This window comes from Rattus norvegicus, chromosome 12 (assembly GCF_021556685.1).
Source record: "Rattus norvegicus strain SHRSP/BbbUtx chromosome 12, alternate assembly SHRSP_T2T, whole genome shotgun sequence".
Lineage (NCBI taxonomy): Eukaryota > Metazoa > Chordata > Mammalia > Rodentia > Muridae > Rattus > Rattus norvegicus.
The window spans coordinates 39,524,294-39,536,640 of NC_141545.1; the positions used below are offsets into that span (position 1 = coordinate 39,524,294).

The 12,347-nt window shown below is 53.9% G+C and overlaps 2 protein-coding genes, 1 long non-coding RNA gene and 1 other non-coding gene across 11 annotated transcripts; 1 reads left to right on the forward strand and 3 right to left on the reverse strand.

The window, feature by feature from the left end:
* Positions 1 to 405: 405 nt before the first annotated feature.
* Positions 406 to 2,580, reverse strand: Arl6ip4 (ARF like GTPase 6 interacting protein 4). 2 transcript variants are annotated; one of them, XM_087578031.1, is made up of 5 exons: positions 2,056 to 2,580; positions 1,407 to 1,624; positions 1,213 to 1,330; positions 708 to 777; positions 406 to 623 (listed from the first exon to the last, which is right to left on the reverse strand). In XM_087578031.1, exons 2-5 carry the CDS (start codon positions 1,516 to 1,518, stop codon positions 567 to 569), a joined length of 357 nt encoding a protein of 118 aa, XP_087434157.1. In that variant the 5' UTR covers positions 1,519 to 1,624; positions 2,056 to 2,580; the 3' UTR covers positions 406 to 566.
* Positions 2,581 to 3,160: 580 nt separating this feature from the next.
* Positions 3,161 to 6,877, reverse strand: Ogfod2 (2-oxoglutarate and iron-dependent oxygenase domain containing 2). Of its 7 annotated transcripts, none has more exons than NM_001105927.2 (7): positions 6,327 to 6,470; positions 5,954 to 6,010; positions 5,470 to 5,583; positions 5,270 to 5,369; positions 4,510 to 4,637; positions 4,074 to 4,331; positions 3,169 to 4,004 (listed from the first exon to the last, which is right to left on the reverse strand). In NM_001105927.2, exons 1-7 carry the CDS (start codon positions 6,453 to 6,455, stop codon positions 3,741 to 3,743), a joined length of 1,050 nt encoding a protein of 349 aa, NP_001099397.1. In that variant the 5' UTR covers positions 6,456 to 6,470; the 3' UTR covers positions 3,169 to 3,740. The 7 variants fall into 7 exon arrangements, with proteins under 7 accessions (XP_087434158.1, XP_087434159.1, XP_087434161.1 ...); XM_087578037.1 differs by having other exon boundaries at positions 3,632 to 4,004; positions 5,470 to 5,677; positions 6,327 to 6,877; XM_087578036.1 differs by having other exon boundaries at positions 3,632 to 4,004; positions 5,470 to 5,682; positions 6,327 to 6,877.
* LOC148002319 (uncharacterized) lies at positions 6,555 to 8,238 on the forward strand. The gene is made up of 2 exons (XR_015634801.1): positions 6,555 to 6,626; positions 6,726 to 8,238. It is a non-coding gene; the product is annotated as an uncharacterized LOC148002319 (long non-coding RNA).
* A 3,028-nt stretch (positions 8,239 to 11,266) lies between these two features.
* Positions 11,267 to 11,370, reverse strand: LOC120096094 (U6 spliceosomal RNA). Its single transcript, XR_015634988.1, has one exon. It is a non-coding gene; the product is annotated as a U6 spliceosomal RNA (small nuclear RNA).
* Positions 11,371 to 12,347: the final 977 nt, after the last annotated feature.

Below are 12,347 nucleotides of genomic sequence, written 5' to 3' on the forward strand. Positions count from 1 at the left end.
ACGGTTCTGACATATGTGCATAGGACATCACTACAGCAAGTGACACACACTAACCACCAGAGCATGAGCCTGACTGCCCTTCCCACACACGGACCTGGCAAGGTAGGTCTCCTGGCCTCTCCTCCCAGGGGACACAGCCATTAAGCCAGAGCTGGGTTAATGACTCCTGTCTGTCTGGGTGTGTGGGATAGGACACATGCAACAGCCTCATGAGCTCACCCTAAGGATCAAGGCTGAATTAGACTCAGCCAGGGTAGGGTCAGGTCTGGGCCAGGTGGAATCCAAGAACAGGGTGGCTGGGTGGTCTTTGCTTACTAACACCAGAGGACATGCCAACTCTCCCCAGAGATAAGCACAAACGGCAACAGTGCCACTCCTCAGCACAAAATGACACAGGACAGGAACTCTGTGAACAAGATCATTTAATAGTGACCCTCTGCTGTCCACTTCGGTGCCTAGGCCACCCACTGCACCCAAGAGGATGCTGGGCCGTAGGAAAGGCCGCTGGACATCAGTCTCCAAACTACCAACAGCAGTTCACAGAGCTGGGATGGCAGTGCCCTCCCTCAGGGAAGCAGGCCTGCTCGCATCTGGAAGGCCAGGCCGTCCCCTCGGGTGGCTTGCTGAGGAAAGAAACAGGTTGGAAGCATGAGAAACTAAGTGTAGACACAATGAGGGCAGAGCATAGGCAGAGTGGTACCACCAACCTTGTTGATCTCTCTGTGTCGTTCTTTGGTTACGATCTCCTCTAAAACCTCACCGTCTCCCTTGATGAGCCTGAGGGTAGGAGGTCATCAGCTTAGCAAGAAAGGGTCTGGGACTTTCAAGTCATAGCCACAGAAACACTCACCCAAGGAAAGGAACCCCATGGCTCAAGCCCAACTATCTTGAGAAGGGGGTGCCTGGGTGCTCCTCCCAATCAACTACCACTCTTAGGACAGAATGGAGAAGCTCCAGGTAGGCTCGCCTTTGTCAGCCTACAACCATTAACCCAGGTCAGCCAACAGCAACCACTCAAAAAGCATCAAGGCGCTTCCAGTCCTGCAAGTCCTCAAGAGGCACCGGGTGACAGCAGGAACGTCACAGCACAGTGACCATTTCCCCTACACTTTTTATAGAAATGGTGACAGCTCCCCATCCGAGCACAACCTGGGCCAATACTCAGCACTGAGCAGAGGGCAGGGCTGGCTGGCTGTGCCTTCTGTACCACACCTTGTACGGCCGGTCTCTGGGTCCACCACCTTTCGAATAACGCTCTGTCGAGCGTCCCACTCCTCCTTTGTCATGGGCTTCATGGCCTGGATACGAGACTTCTGCTCGTCTGTCAGGACTGGAAGGGAATATGGAGGAGGTGTCAGACCCGGAGAGAGGACCCTCCTCCCACCACATGCTGGCCTGCACAGTACCTGGGCCATCATTGTCCTCCCCAGCTGATCTGTGCCACTGATCCAGAGAGGGGCCGGGCAGAGCCTCGGCCTGGTGCACCACCACTGCCTTCTCCTTGCCTCTCCTCTTCATCTTCTTCTTCCGTTTCTTCTTCTTCTTCCTCTTCTTCTTATCTTTGTGCTTCCCTCGCTTCTTCCGGCCATCACTGGAGGATGAGGATGAGGTGGAGCTAGAAGAACTGGAAGAGGAGGAGGAGGAGGAGGAAGAGCTGGATCTCGATGTCCTCTGGGCCTTGTGCTTGCTTCTCTCTGTGATGCAGGGAGAAGGTAAGGCCTCTGTCCCCAACGCTAACCTGAAGCAGATTCAGGCCTCCACATGGTAGGACTTTCCCTATAGGCTCTCCAAGAGAACATTTGGAACCTTCTTTGGGGTTCTAGAAGTCACTACGTGCCTAGGAGGGTGACCAGGCTCGATCTTGAAGACCCAATGCATTAGAGGAATGAATAAGGAACACCCTCCACTCAACAGAGCCTTTCACACCCTAGGGCCTCAATCCAGAGTCAACCAAGAATCCCTCAATCCCTTTAGGCGGATGGGGGTGGGGAGAGATGCAAGCCTCCCGCAACGCAGACACCACATTCCCCTTTTCCCTGTGCCCATGATCCTTACCCTCGACACCGGAGGTGCTGCTGGCCTTGTGACCTTGGGATTTGGAGGTTGAACAGTTCCTCGAGGAGTCCTTACTGCTCCTCTTACTTCGCTTTTCTGACCCTCGCCGACCACGGGACCGACTGCGACTTCTCGAGCGCTTGCGAGAGCTAACGTGAGCCATAGCGAGGCGGGCTAGAGACCGGAAGAAAAGCGCTTAACCTGCGACTCTTCTGGAGCACGTCCACAGAGGTGAATCCAAACTCGCGCCAACGAGGCCTGATCCTCGGGGTACCTAGTACCCATTCCTGCCGGAGAGAGCCCCGGGCTTAGACCCCAGCTCCTCCGACTACGCACCGCACCTCGGTCCCTTTAAGTGCCCGCCCCGCCCACACGCCTGCGCACTGGACTTTGCGCTATGGGGTGGAAACTCTGCAGCTTTCCTCAACAGCAATAGGGCTGACTGGGTCTCCAGAGATGACTCTCCAGGCTGTCGGGTTCCTACATCAACCATTAGCCCACAGCATGCCTTCGCGCAAGGAAACTGCGGCGGGTCCAGGTCTTCCGGTTTGGGGCGGTCCTGGAAGATCATCCGGGTGTTCTTTGCGTCTATGATATCTTTAGTTCCGGGATCCTAGGTTCCGCCTCTAGGGAGCCCATCTCTAACAAGGATCCTTGAACCTGCCTCCACGTGAGTAGGAGACAGTCATGGCCCAGCGCCATCCGCGAGTCCGCCGGTTCTCTCTCCTGAAAGCCACACTTCTAGTCTTCCGGTTTGTCCACTCCCCCAGACTGAGAGCTTCGCCAAGGTAAGATGTCTGGAGTTTGCAACATCACTCAGTACTAGAGATCTCAAACCCATTTCCCCTCCAGGAGCCCATGGGTCATGACAACCAATTAGGCTCGGTGTGCTGCTAGACTCTCTTCCATCTTCTTTTTGCAGTTAGAATGGAGGCTGGTGTTACTGTATCTTGCCATTTTCCCAGAGAAGCTGGAATCAAGACTTATGAGAGAAGTCCCCAGGATTCCAAACATGTGACCCAAACAGTGCGCACAGCTATGTACACCCCTCATCCAATCTCGGAACCACCGATTGCAAGCTCTTAAATAACAATAGTAATCAGAGGGCTGTTATAAAGTGCTTTATAAACATCAACTCCTTGGGCAGTCACAACAACCAGGGCCCTAGATAGTCCAGAGGTGCACAGCTGGGCATGCCAGCTAGAAAGTCTGGACCCCCATCCTCCACTCTCCAGCATTGCTGATAGTCAGAGCAGTGAACTTAAGTTCCCGGAGCCACCCTCTCTGAGGTAGATGTCTGCTGAGACACCCCCGCCCCCCTCCAGCCCCCTTGCTATCCAGTCCCATCTCTGAGCCACTGACTTCCTCCTCACTCAGAGCTCCCCAGGGCTGAGGCTGAGGCCAGACGTCATTAGATGAAAACCTAGATGAAAACCATGTCTTTTCCTGGCTTCTTCTCTTCCTGGGCCTGCCCTGCCCTGGACCCTCAGTACTTTAACTCAAGCAAGGCTTATCTCTCAGCAGCTCTGCCTTACTACAGATCATCCGTCCAAAGAATGACCCAGAAGTCTGCGTGTCCTTCTGACCTGAGCGATGGTGTGGCCACAGAGTTTATTTCTGCCCTCCCTGCCCAAGATGGCAAGTTTTTTGCTGCCACAGCGCCGACAACTCCGGGAAAACCAGGCTCAAGTCAACATACATACATCCACCATGGCAGGCTCCTCACGGGTGAAGCCGTCACCGAAACCCTCATCATCCACCAGGTCTGGCTTCTGGCAGCACATGGGACAGAGGCTATTCCGAACGGCAGATGCTCGGAGCCACACGACAAGGTTCCAGCGCTCTCCCGTGCTCAGGGGCCGGGCCCCATGCAGCTGGCCGCCACGGTGCAGGATACCATGGCCTACCACGTGATCCACTTCCAGGGTCTCCGTCAGGGCTTCAGGTGCCTGCGGATGGGTGCGGTTCAGGCAGGAGCACTCACGCCTGCCCGGCCCGACCTGGTGGGTCTCACTCACCTGGAAGAAGCCCCCAAAGTATAGGGCACCCCCTGTGAAGTCCTTGCCCAGAGCCACATTGAGGGTGAGCTCGGCGTTATCGTAGTGACAGCCCAGCTCCAGGTCCTGGCCCAGTGCATACTTGACCACAAAGGCACGGTGGCTATCGAGGTGGCCCCCACCGCAGTCTGGGTACAGCAAGGCCATCAGCGGCAGCAGGAAGCGTTCCCGAAGCGGTGTCACCAGTGGGTCGTCTAGGCCTAACTCATGCATCAGGACCTAGGAAGGAGTCCCGGGAGCTTCAGTCTGCGTTCCCACATCTTTGCTAAAGATGTCGCTGAGGGCAAGTGGTGGTCTTTGGGTTCAGAGCGGGGCAGGCAGCCTGCCTGCCACCGCAGAGGAGCCTCCCACCCGAGCTGCTCTCCCGCCCTGGATGCACAAGCAAGGCCTCACCCACCCCGTGGTTGTTCATGGTGTTGGGCCTTCCCTTGGGCATGTCCGACTGCTCAAAATGCTCCAGCTCCTCCAGCAGGGTCTGGCAGAACTTGGCAGAGAACACTGGCACCCGATAAATGCGCTTCTCCTCTGAAGAGGGAGGGGCAGACGGTGAGCCTGGAGCTGCGACTCAATGCCCTCATGAACCAGCCTGTCATCTTACTGCCTGTTTCTTCTGTACAATGGGGACAGTGACTTAACTGCCCTGACCCTAGTGAGGGCTCAGTGAGTGAATGGTGGAATGGATGAATTAACGAATAAGCGAGATGCCCTACTCCAGGCAGACTGGTCCCACTGGTCTTTGCAGTTTCTCATATCTCCCATTTTTAGACCAGAGATTCAAGGTTAATAAAATGCTCAGCTCTGCATGGCTTTGCTGCCGCAGGCCTTCAATCCTAGCACTTGTGAGGCAGAGACGGGAGTAGCTCTATGAATTTGAGGCCAGCCTGGTCTACAGATTGAGCTCCAGGACAGCCACAGCTACACAGAGAAACCTTGTCTGGAACCCCTGCCCCACAAAGAAACCCACCCAGCCTCCCATATTCAAGAATCTCTGGGGGTTGGGGATTCAGCTCAGAGGCAGAGCGCTTGCCTGGCAAGGGCAAGGCCCTGGGTTCGGGCCTTTTTTTCGGAGTTCCCCAGCTCCAAAAAAAAGAAAAGAAAAAAAAAGATCTCTGGCTCCCCCCATCCCCACCCAGTGCCAGCAGGTGATGGGGCCTTACCCGACACTGTCTCCAGGCGCTGGAGAAGGCCCTCAAGATCTGCGCCTGGGGACCCGCTATATTCAGCTGCAGCCTTAAATTCAGGGGCCAGAGCAGCATCCTGGGAGCAGAGCACCAGGCACTATGTAAAGTTGGCCCCCACCAGAGAGCAACCTCCTCCTCGGCCAGCCCCCAAGCTCCCTCCCAGGCAGGCCTAGTACCTGCAGTGAGCTGTAGACCTCAGGCCTTGCCGGGTGGTAAGAGCTGGCGATGACAGCCTTCCTGGCAGCTGATTCCTGTCCCAGCCTTCGGCGACGCCCGACCTCCTGCTCAAGCTGGGCCAGCAAAGGGAGTTACAAACCAGTCTCCCACTTCCAAAGCCATTGTACAGGTTGAAGACATTGAGGCCCAGGAAGACCAAAGTGGAGCCTAGGCTGGAGGATAAGTCTCCCTATACTTCTGAACCTGCCAAGGTCCACTGCAGGTGTCAAGGTGACCTAACAGCCTTTGAAATAGGGGTGATGGTCCCGTCTATCCCACTCAGCTGTTGAAAAGGGGATGCCATAGGCAATTTAGTCTTTCACGATCTCCTTCCTGAACCAGGATCTAGAAGTGGGGGTGAGTGGAAGCAGGAACAGAAAGAAGAGGGCTAAGAAGTCTGTCAGGGTCAAGGACTCCAGAGAAAGGGTTGGTGGGGTACGTTACCTCCTCCAAGAGTTGCTGGAAGTCCCTGGGGGTGACACAGCCACGGCTGCGCAGGAGCTGCAAGGGGAAAGGCCAGTTAGCAGGAAGGACTACGTGACCCTAGGCGAGCGAATAAACATCTGTGAGCTTCAGCGCCCCCCCACCCTTGTCATGCAGATGAGAGTGACGGGGTCATCGAGAGATCAGGGAAAATTTCTGCCCACTGTACTCCGCACACATGTTCTCAGCTTACTAGGCAGCCGCCATCCGGCCGCGACAGGCCAAGTGTGCACACACGATTTGCACCTCGGGAAAAGCCATTCCTGATGTCCGGGCCCCTCCTGCGCTTGATGCCGCCCCTACTTACCCACCTCACCCCACCCCAGCCCCTCACCGGGCCGTAGTCACGGCGCAGCTGCTGCTCGTCCCTGAAGCGAAGATGCAGCCCGTAGCGCGCCACATACAAGTTCTGGGAGCAGAAGCAGGCGCAGCGGCAGAAGCGCCGCGGGGCGGCCGTCGCCATGGTGAAGCGGCCGCACCAGCTTCGGTAGCGGTACTTCCGTATACGTCACCGCTGAGGGCGTGGCGCCAGCAGTCCAGGGGCCGCTGAGAACTCCTAATTGCAGATAATCACGCAGACTGGGCAGGAAGGAGTAGAAAGACACTTGCCGGGAGAGGCGGTGTCCCCAGCACAGTACGGACGAGCGGCCCCCGATTTACAGCGGGGTGAGATGGGACAGTCACAGTGCGGGACTGAAAGCCTTTATTTAAACGCTGCCCTGTCTCCTACTAGAAATTTCTTGGCGGAGCCTCCTGACGCTGCGTGCAAGACAGGAAGGTTATGGATTCCTAGATGAGACCACGGCGACGGCTGTGCTGGTGAGCTCGGGGTGGGCATTCACCGTTCGTCCCTGCCTGCCCCAGAGGGTGTCTCCACGAAAACGCTCCGTTCGGTGTCACATCCGGCCACTCTCCTGTAGGATGCAGTGGGCCGGGGAAGGGCGTGTCTGTGGCGGTCACGCCCCTCCTCCTGGTCAAGTTCAAGTATTTGTGTTGAAGTTTTCCTGGGCGTGCGCCCTCGCCTCAGGAAGACGCCCTACTCACTGCGAATGCAGCGGGCATCCCGGGTCAGGTCTGCAGAGCGGTGTGGCTCACGGATATCCAAGGTGCCTAGAAAGGAGGAAGTCGTGTCGCCTGGAACTGATCCCTGAACCCTGCTCAGTTTCAAATGGGCATGGAAGTGGCAAAGTCCTTATCCCAGATCAGCTCCCACCCCTAGAGCACACATCACGAAAGGTACCAGCCTGTGTCATGAAACTAAGGCACAGTAACGCAGGTCTGACTCATGTATCAGGAGTGTGCCCCGTGAGTGCCCTCAGGCCCTCCCACCATAGGGGTCTTTGAGTGAAGGAACCCAGTGGCGACTTCTCTTTGGGCTGCATTGGTATGGTTTCGCTCATTGTCTCTGTGAATCTCGATAGGGTCACACAACGGATGCACCTTGTGTAGCCACATCTTCACGTTGCCATCACATGTGCTCACTGGCAATCAATCTCCACGTCCAGAAGTGTCTCCCACTGATGTCACGTGCCCTCATATAGGCGTTCACCCACACACATCCACATCCCACAGGATGGCACATCCCAGGTTCCTTTTTCAACAGCAAGCCCAGCCCTGTCCTGCCTGTGACCGTGAAAGAAACCCGGGACCTCAGTGGGAGGGAGTGTGGCCTTCACAGCCTGTGACTTGGGGTCTGGTCTTCCTTTCCAGCCGTGATCACCTTTGGAGATCAGGTTCCAGCTCCCTAAATCCCCATGCCCTCCCTAAAACCATAGGTGACTACAGGTGGCCCTTGGTCTTTGGGCAAAGCTTACAATAGCCTGTTTGGTTTGCTCACTAGCTGCACCAGAGCAGTGAGACTCTTCTATGTGTAAGTGTGCAAGGAATGCATGTGACCATGAGCCAGTGTGCCAAGTTACAAACTCCTTGCCTGGGGCTGCCGTAACTAATTACCCAAAACTGATTGGCTTAAAAACAGCAGACATTCTCTCATGATTCTGGTGGCCAGAAGTTCAAAGTCAAGAATTGACAAGCCCTAGCTTCCGTGAGAGAATCAGGCAGAACTGGCCTCCTTCAAGGAACTCAGAAGGTACGTCAGGCTCCGTATCTTCAGGCTTCTGTGGTGTCTGGCAAGGTTACATCTCTCCAGCCCAGTGCTTCTCAACGTACCTAAGGCTCCTGCCCTTTAATATAGTTCCTCGTGACTGACACCCAGCCATAAAGTGATTTTTATTACTGTTCCATAACTGTAAATTTCCTGTCGTTATGAATCGTAGCGTAAGTATCTGTGTTTTCTGATGGTCTTAGGTGACCCTTGATAAAAATGTTGCTAGATCTCCCAAAGGGGTAGTGACCCACAGGTTGAGAACTACTGCCCCAGCATCGATGTGGCTTCATAGTTTTGTCTCCTATGTGCAGCCCTCCTGTAGGCCTGCAGTCACAGCCCAGGAGACACAAAGACAAGATGATCCCTGGGGCTCAATGACCCGCCTAGAGGAAATGAGCTTTAGTGAGAACCACTGAGGAAGATCTGATATCAACCTCTGACCCCCACACAACATGCACACATGTACCTGAACACACCCAAAGGAGCATCGGTGATGTCCTCAGTGTTGCCTGTGGGCAGTTTCGTCTTCCCAATTTCTATTCTTGACACAGGAAGGTGAGCGGCAAGAGGGTTCATCAGACTGGCCCATCTAAGGTCACACAACTTGTGAATGGTAGATTTGGAACCGAGCTCAAGCCTGACACCCCAGGGTTGTTGTTCCTAAAGGGACATCCCAGTCTCCAGCAGTATACCTCCTTTCAGATAGGAGGTCGCTGGGCCACCGACACTCTGTGCCCAAAGAACAGGACTATGCAAACCCACTCCCTCTGCAGGAACTCTTACAACTTGCCAAGAAGGTGTTTGAAGTTTCACATCTGTCTTGATTTCCCTAGAAACTCCTGCCACCCAGAAAGAAACCCATTTACTCTTCTCCAAATTCATTATTGCCCTGCCTGCCCACTCCCCGTCAGGAGACCCAGGATGTCCAGTTCCCCAGATGGCCACTGTGCCTTACCTGACTGAATTTCGTGGATTACAGAAGTTTGCAGGCCCAATGGGTCCATTTGTCCCTTTAGATTGTGCCTCCCCTTAGCACCACCCCTCCATGCAAACAGTGTCCCTATCCCCCTGCCCCAGTCCAGGTCAGTCACTAAGGGGAGCAGGTGAAGAAACGTCACAGGAAGCTCTGAGTCATGTGTCCAGTTGGGCAGCACTGACCTGGGTCTCCTGTGACCCCTCATACACATACAATACATCTTCAATTCTGTGTGTGTGTGTGTGTGTGTGTGTGTGTGTGTGTGTGTGTGTAAGCATGTGTACATGCACACAGGTGCCCTCAGAGCTGGAACTGCAAGTCGTTGACAGCTGCCTGGTTTGGGTGCTGGGAACCAAACTCAGGTCCTCTCTTATTTATTTACTGTCGCTTCGTGGGGTGTGCACGTGCACACTGTGGAGGTCAAGGGACAGCTTTGGAGCTGGTTCTCGCTTTACGTCTTGATGCAGATTCTGGGACATCAGATCCTTGCAGCTTAGACATGGTGGGCCCACCTTGCAGCCCCTCGAGTGTAGTCTTTGAAAGACATATGTTCTGCACCTAGATTCGTCTCTGTGCACATGGATGTATAACTGTCCTTCTACTATCATTGACAAGATCACCCTTTCTCCCCTGTATTGTCTCCGTTCTCTTCTCAAAGGTGGTGTGACAGTGTCTGTGGGTTTATCTCTGGGCTCTCTGTCCTGTTCCATTGGACTCTTGACTCTTCAACCAGTGCCACAATGTCTTGGTGACTGGAATCTTCATGGTAACTTTTTAAAACGTCCTGTCTTGATACTTTATGTTTACAAGCGTCTTTCCTGCATACGGATTCATGTGCTACACGCATGCAGTACCCACAGAGACCAGAAGAGGGCGCTAGATCCCCGGGAACCGGAGAACAGAGGGTGCGAGGCACTGAACCCAGGTCCTGTGCAAGCCCGCACTCATAGCCAGTGAGCCGTCTCCCCAACCACCTCATTCCACAGCACTCCTTCATGTTCTTTCTTTTTCTTGTTTCTTTGTAACCCACCTCAATCCGTAAACCGTCAGTTCATGAGTTCAGTAGCTTGGGTGGGTCCAGGGGACTCACCACACTCCTCCCTGTCCTCCAGGGGGTCATTCCTTTTGCCCTCTTCTATGATTCTCCTTGAGCCTCAGTGGCAAGGTTGATAAGGACGTCCCATTTAGGGGTGGGCACTTGGTAGTCACTTTATCCTCAGCGCCTGTCCCGTTGTGAGACTCCACTGCTTACTCCAGCGAGAACCTTCCCCAGCAAGGCGAAGAGCCGCGCTAATCTAGGTGTAGAAGCGCGGATATTTAGACACCGCAGCTTGTCCTGTTATCCAGCAAAACGACAGTCGGTTCCTCACTAGGGCCTGTACTTCCTGAGCCACGCAGGCTTGGGGTCAGGTTTACATTCTGTGCTGGCTGGTTTTTTAATGTCAACTTGACACAAGCTAGAGGCATCTTGGAGGAGGGAGAGTCCGTTGAGAAAAATGGAAGCCTCAGTCGAGAAATTGGGCGCGGAGGTATGCCTATAGGGCATTTCCTTAACGAGTGATTGATGTGGCGGGAGCACAGTACACTAGGGGTGGCGCCACCCCTGCGCTGGTGGCCCTGCAAGCTATAAGAAGGCAGGATGAGCGGGGTCGTGGCACCGGTGAGGTCATCAGCATTTCTCCGCCCTGTGCATTAGCTCCTCCCACCAGGTCCCTGCCTTACTTGAGTTCTTGCCCTGGCTTTCCTCAGCGGTGCTCTCTGCTACCTGGATGCGCAAGTGAAATAAACCCTTTTCTCCACAATTTGCTCTTGGTCACGGTATTTCATCGCGGCGACAGAAACTCTAAGACACTACCAGATAGGAATCCCCTTCTGAGGATCAAGCCTCAAATTCAATTAGAAAGTGGTGGGTTAGCCCCACGACAGTCGGACCAGCGAATGCATCTTGTCCAGCATGTGGGCATTACAGCCACCGTACTCGCCAAGTGATGACGCCATGGAGGGTATCCAGCCTACTGACCTGTGTCTTTTTTTTTTTTTTTCCTTCTTCTTCTTCTTTTTTCTTTTTTTCGGAGCTGGGGACTGAACCCAGGGCCTTGCGCTTGCTAGGCAAGCGCTCTACCACTGAGCTAAATCCCCAACCCCGACCTGTGTCTTTTAATTGGGGAATTGGTATTCTGGTTATTTTTTTTTAAATATGGAACGCTTCACGAATTTGCGTGTCATCCTTGCGCAGGGGCCATGCTAATCTCTGTATCGTTCCAATTTTAGTATATGTGCTGCCGAAGCGAGCACGGTATTCTGGTTATTATCGGAGAGTGTGTCGGTGGATTTTGTTGTGTCTCCGTGTGGGGGCCTTTTCTTCTCTTGCATAGTATTCCATATGGTTTCTTCTTTCCTGGGGCCTTCTGGACGGATTTAAATGATTTTCCTTTCCGTTCTGAAAATTCCTTCAAGCGTCTTCTGCAGAATTGGCTTAGTGGTTTTGGTCGTTTAGTTTCTTTTTAATCACAACAAGTTTCTTATTTTTCCTTCCATGGCGTGAAGTGGAAACTTAAGGGTTCTTTGGAAGGTCGGTTGTGTGAGGATATTCTGTCAGGGCACACAGGCGAGGGAGTGTTTTCCAGAAGCAGATGCAAGCGAAAGGTTGTTTTGTTAAAGCAGGCACATGAAGGAACGTTTCCCCAAAGTGGACACAGGTGAAAGACTAAGGCATGGATTCGTGAAGGAACCTTTCCTTGAAGCAGGAGGGAGGATGTTCTGCTAAAGCAAGCATGTGAAAGGATACGTGATGAAGGATTCTTTGCTAACCACACGCATGTATTGGTCCGCCTTACATGTGTAGTCCAGCTGCCTTTGTCAAGACGCCATAGAGAGAAATGCACCGAAAAACCTCTGCTGGTGTGTTGTGGCTTCTCGTCCCTTCCCTGGACTCCGGTTGATTAGCAGAGTAATGCTTGCTGAGGCAAGACCCGTGGAGGACACGAGATGTTTGGAGGACCAAACAGTGATGGAGGCTGAGCTTGGCTTGTTTACATAGCTGAATGCTTGCTTCCGTGTCTTCGTTGATTTTCATTTCGCTGAGAGAGAGCCACAGCCCAGAACTCTTGCTGACTTCCTTCCTGGTCCCTCCTGCTGACTCTGCCAGTTCGGCTGAGGCCTGGCTTCTCCGCTAGGTATCGCCATCAATGCTGACTGGTGTTTGCTACCCCAGCTCTACTGAACTGAATGAACTGCTGACATAGCCGTGACGTGTTTGTGAGTGGATCGAG

Coding starts and splice junctions, on each gene's coding strand:
- Arl6ip4 (XM_087578031.1), bottom strand. CDS start 1,518: ATGAAGAGGAGAGGCAAGGAGAAGGCAGTGGTGGTGCACCAGGCCGAG. Junction 1,331..1,406: donor GGAGGACAATGATGGCCCAG/GTACTGTGCAGG, acceptor ATTCCCTTCCAG/TCCTGACAGACGAGCAGAAG. Junction 624..707: donor GACACAGAGAGATCAACAAG/GTTGGTGGTACC, acceptor TTCTTTCCTCAG/CAAGCCACCCGAGGGGACGG.
- Ogfod2 (XM_087578032.1), bottom strand. CDS start 6,455: ATGGCGACGGCCGCCCCGCGGCGCTTCTGCCGCTGCGCCTGCTTCTGC. Junction 5,370..5,469: donor AGGTCTACAGCTCACTGCAG/GTACTAGGCCTG, acceptor CTCTGCTCCCAG/GATGCTGCTCTGGCCCCTGA. Junction 4,638..5,269: donor GCGCCTGGAGACAGTGTCGG/GTAAGGCCCCAT, acceptor CTCCCTCTTCAG/AGGAGAAGCGCATTTATCGG.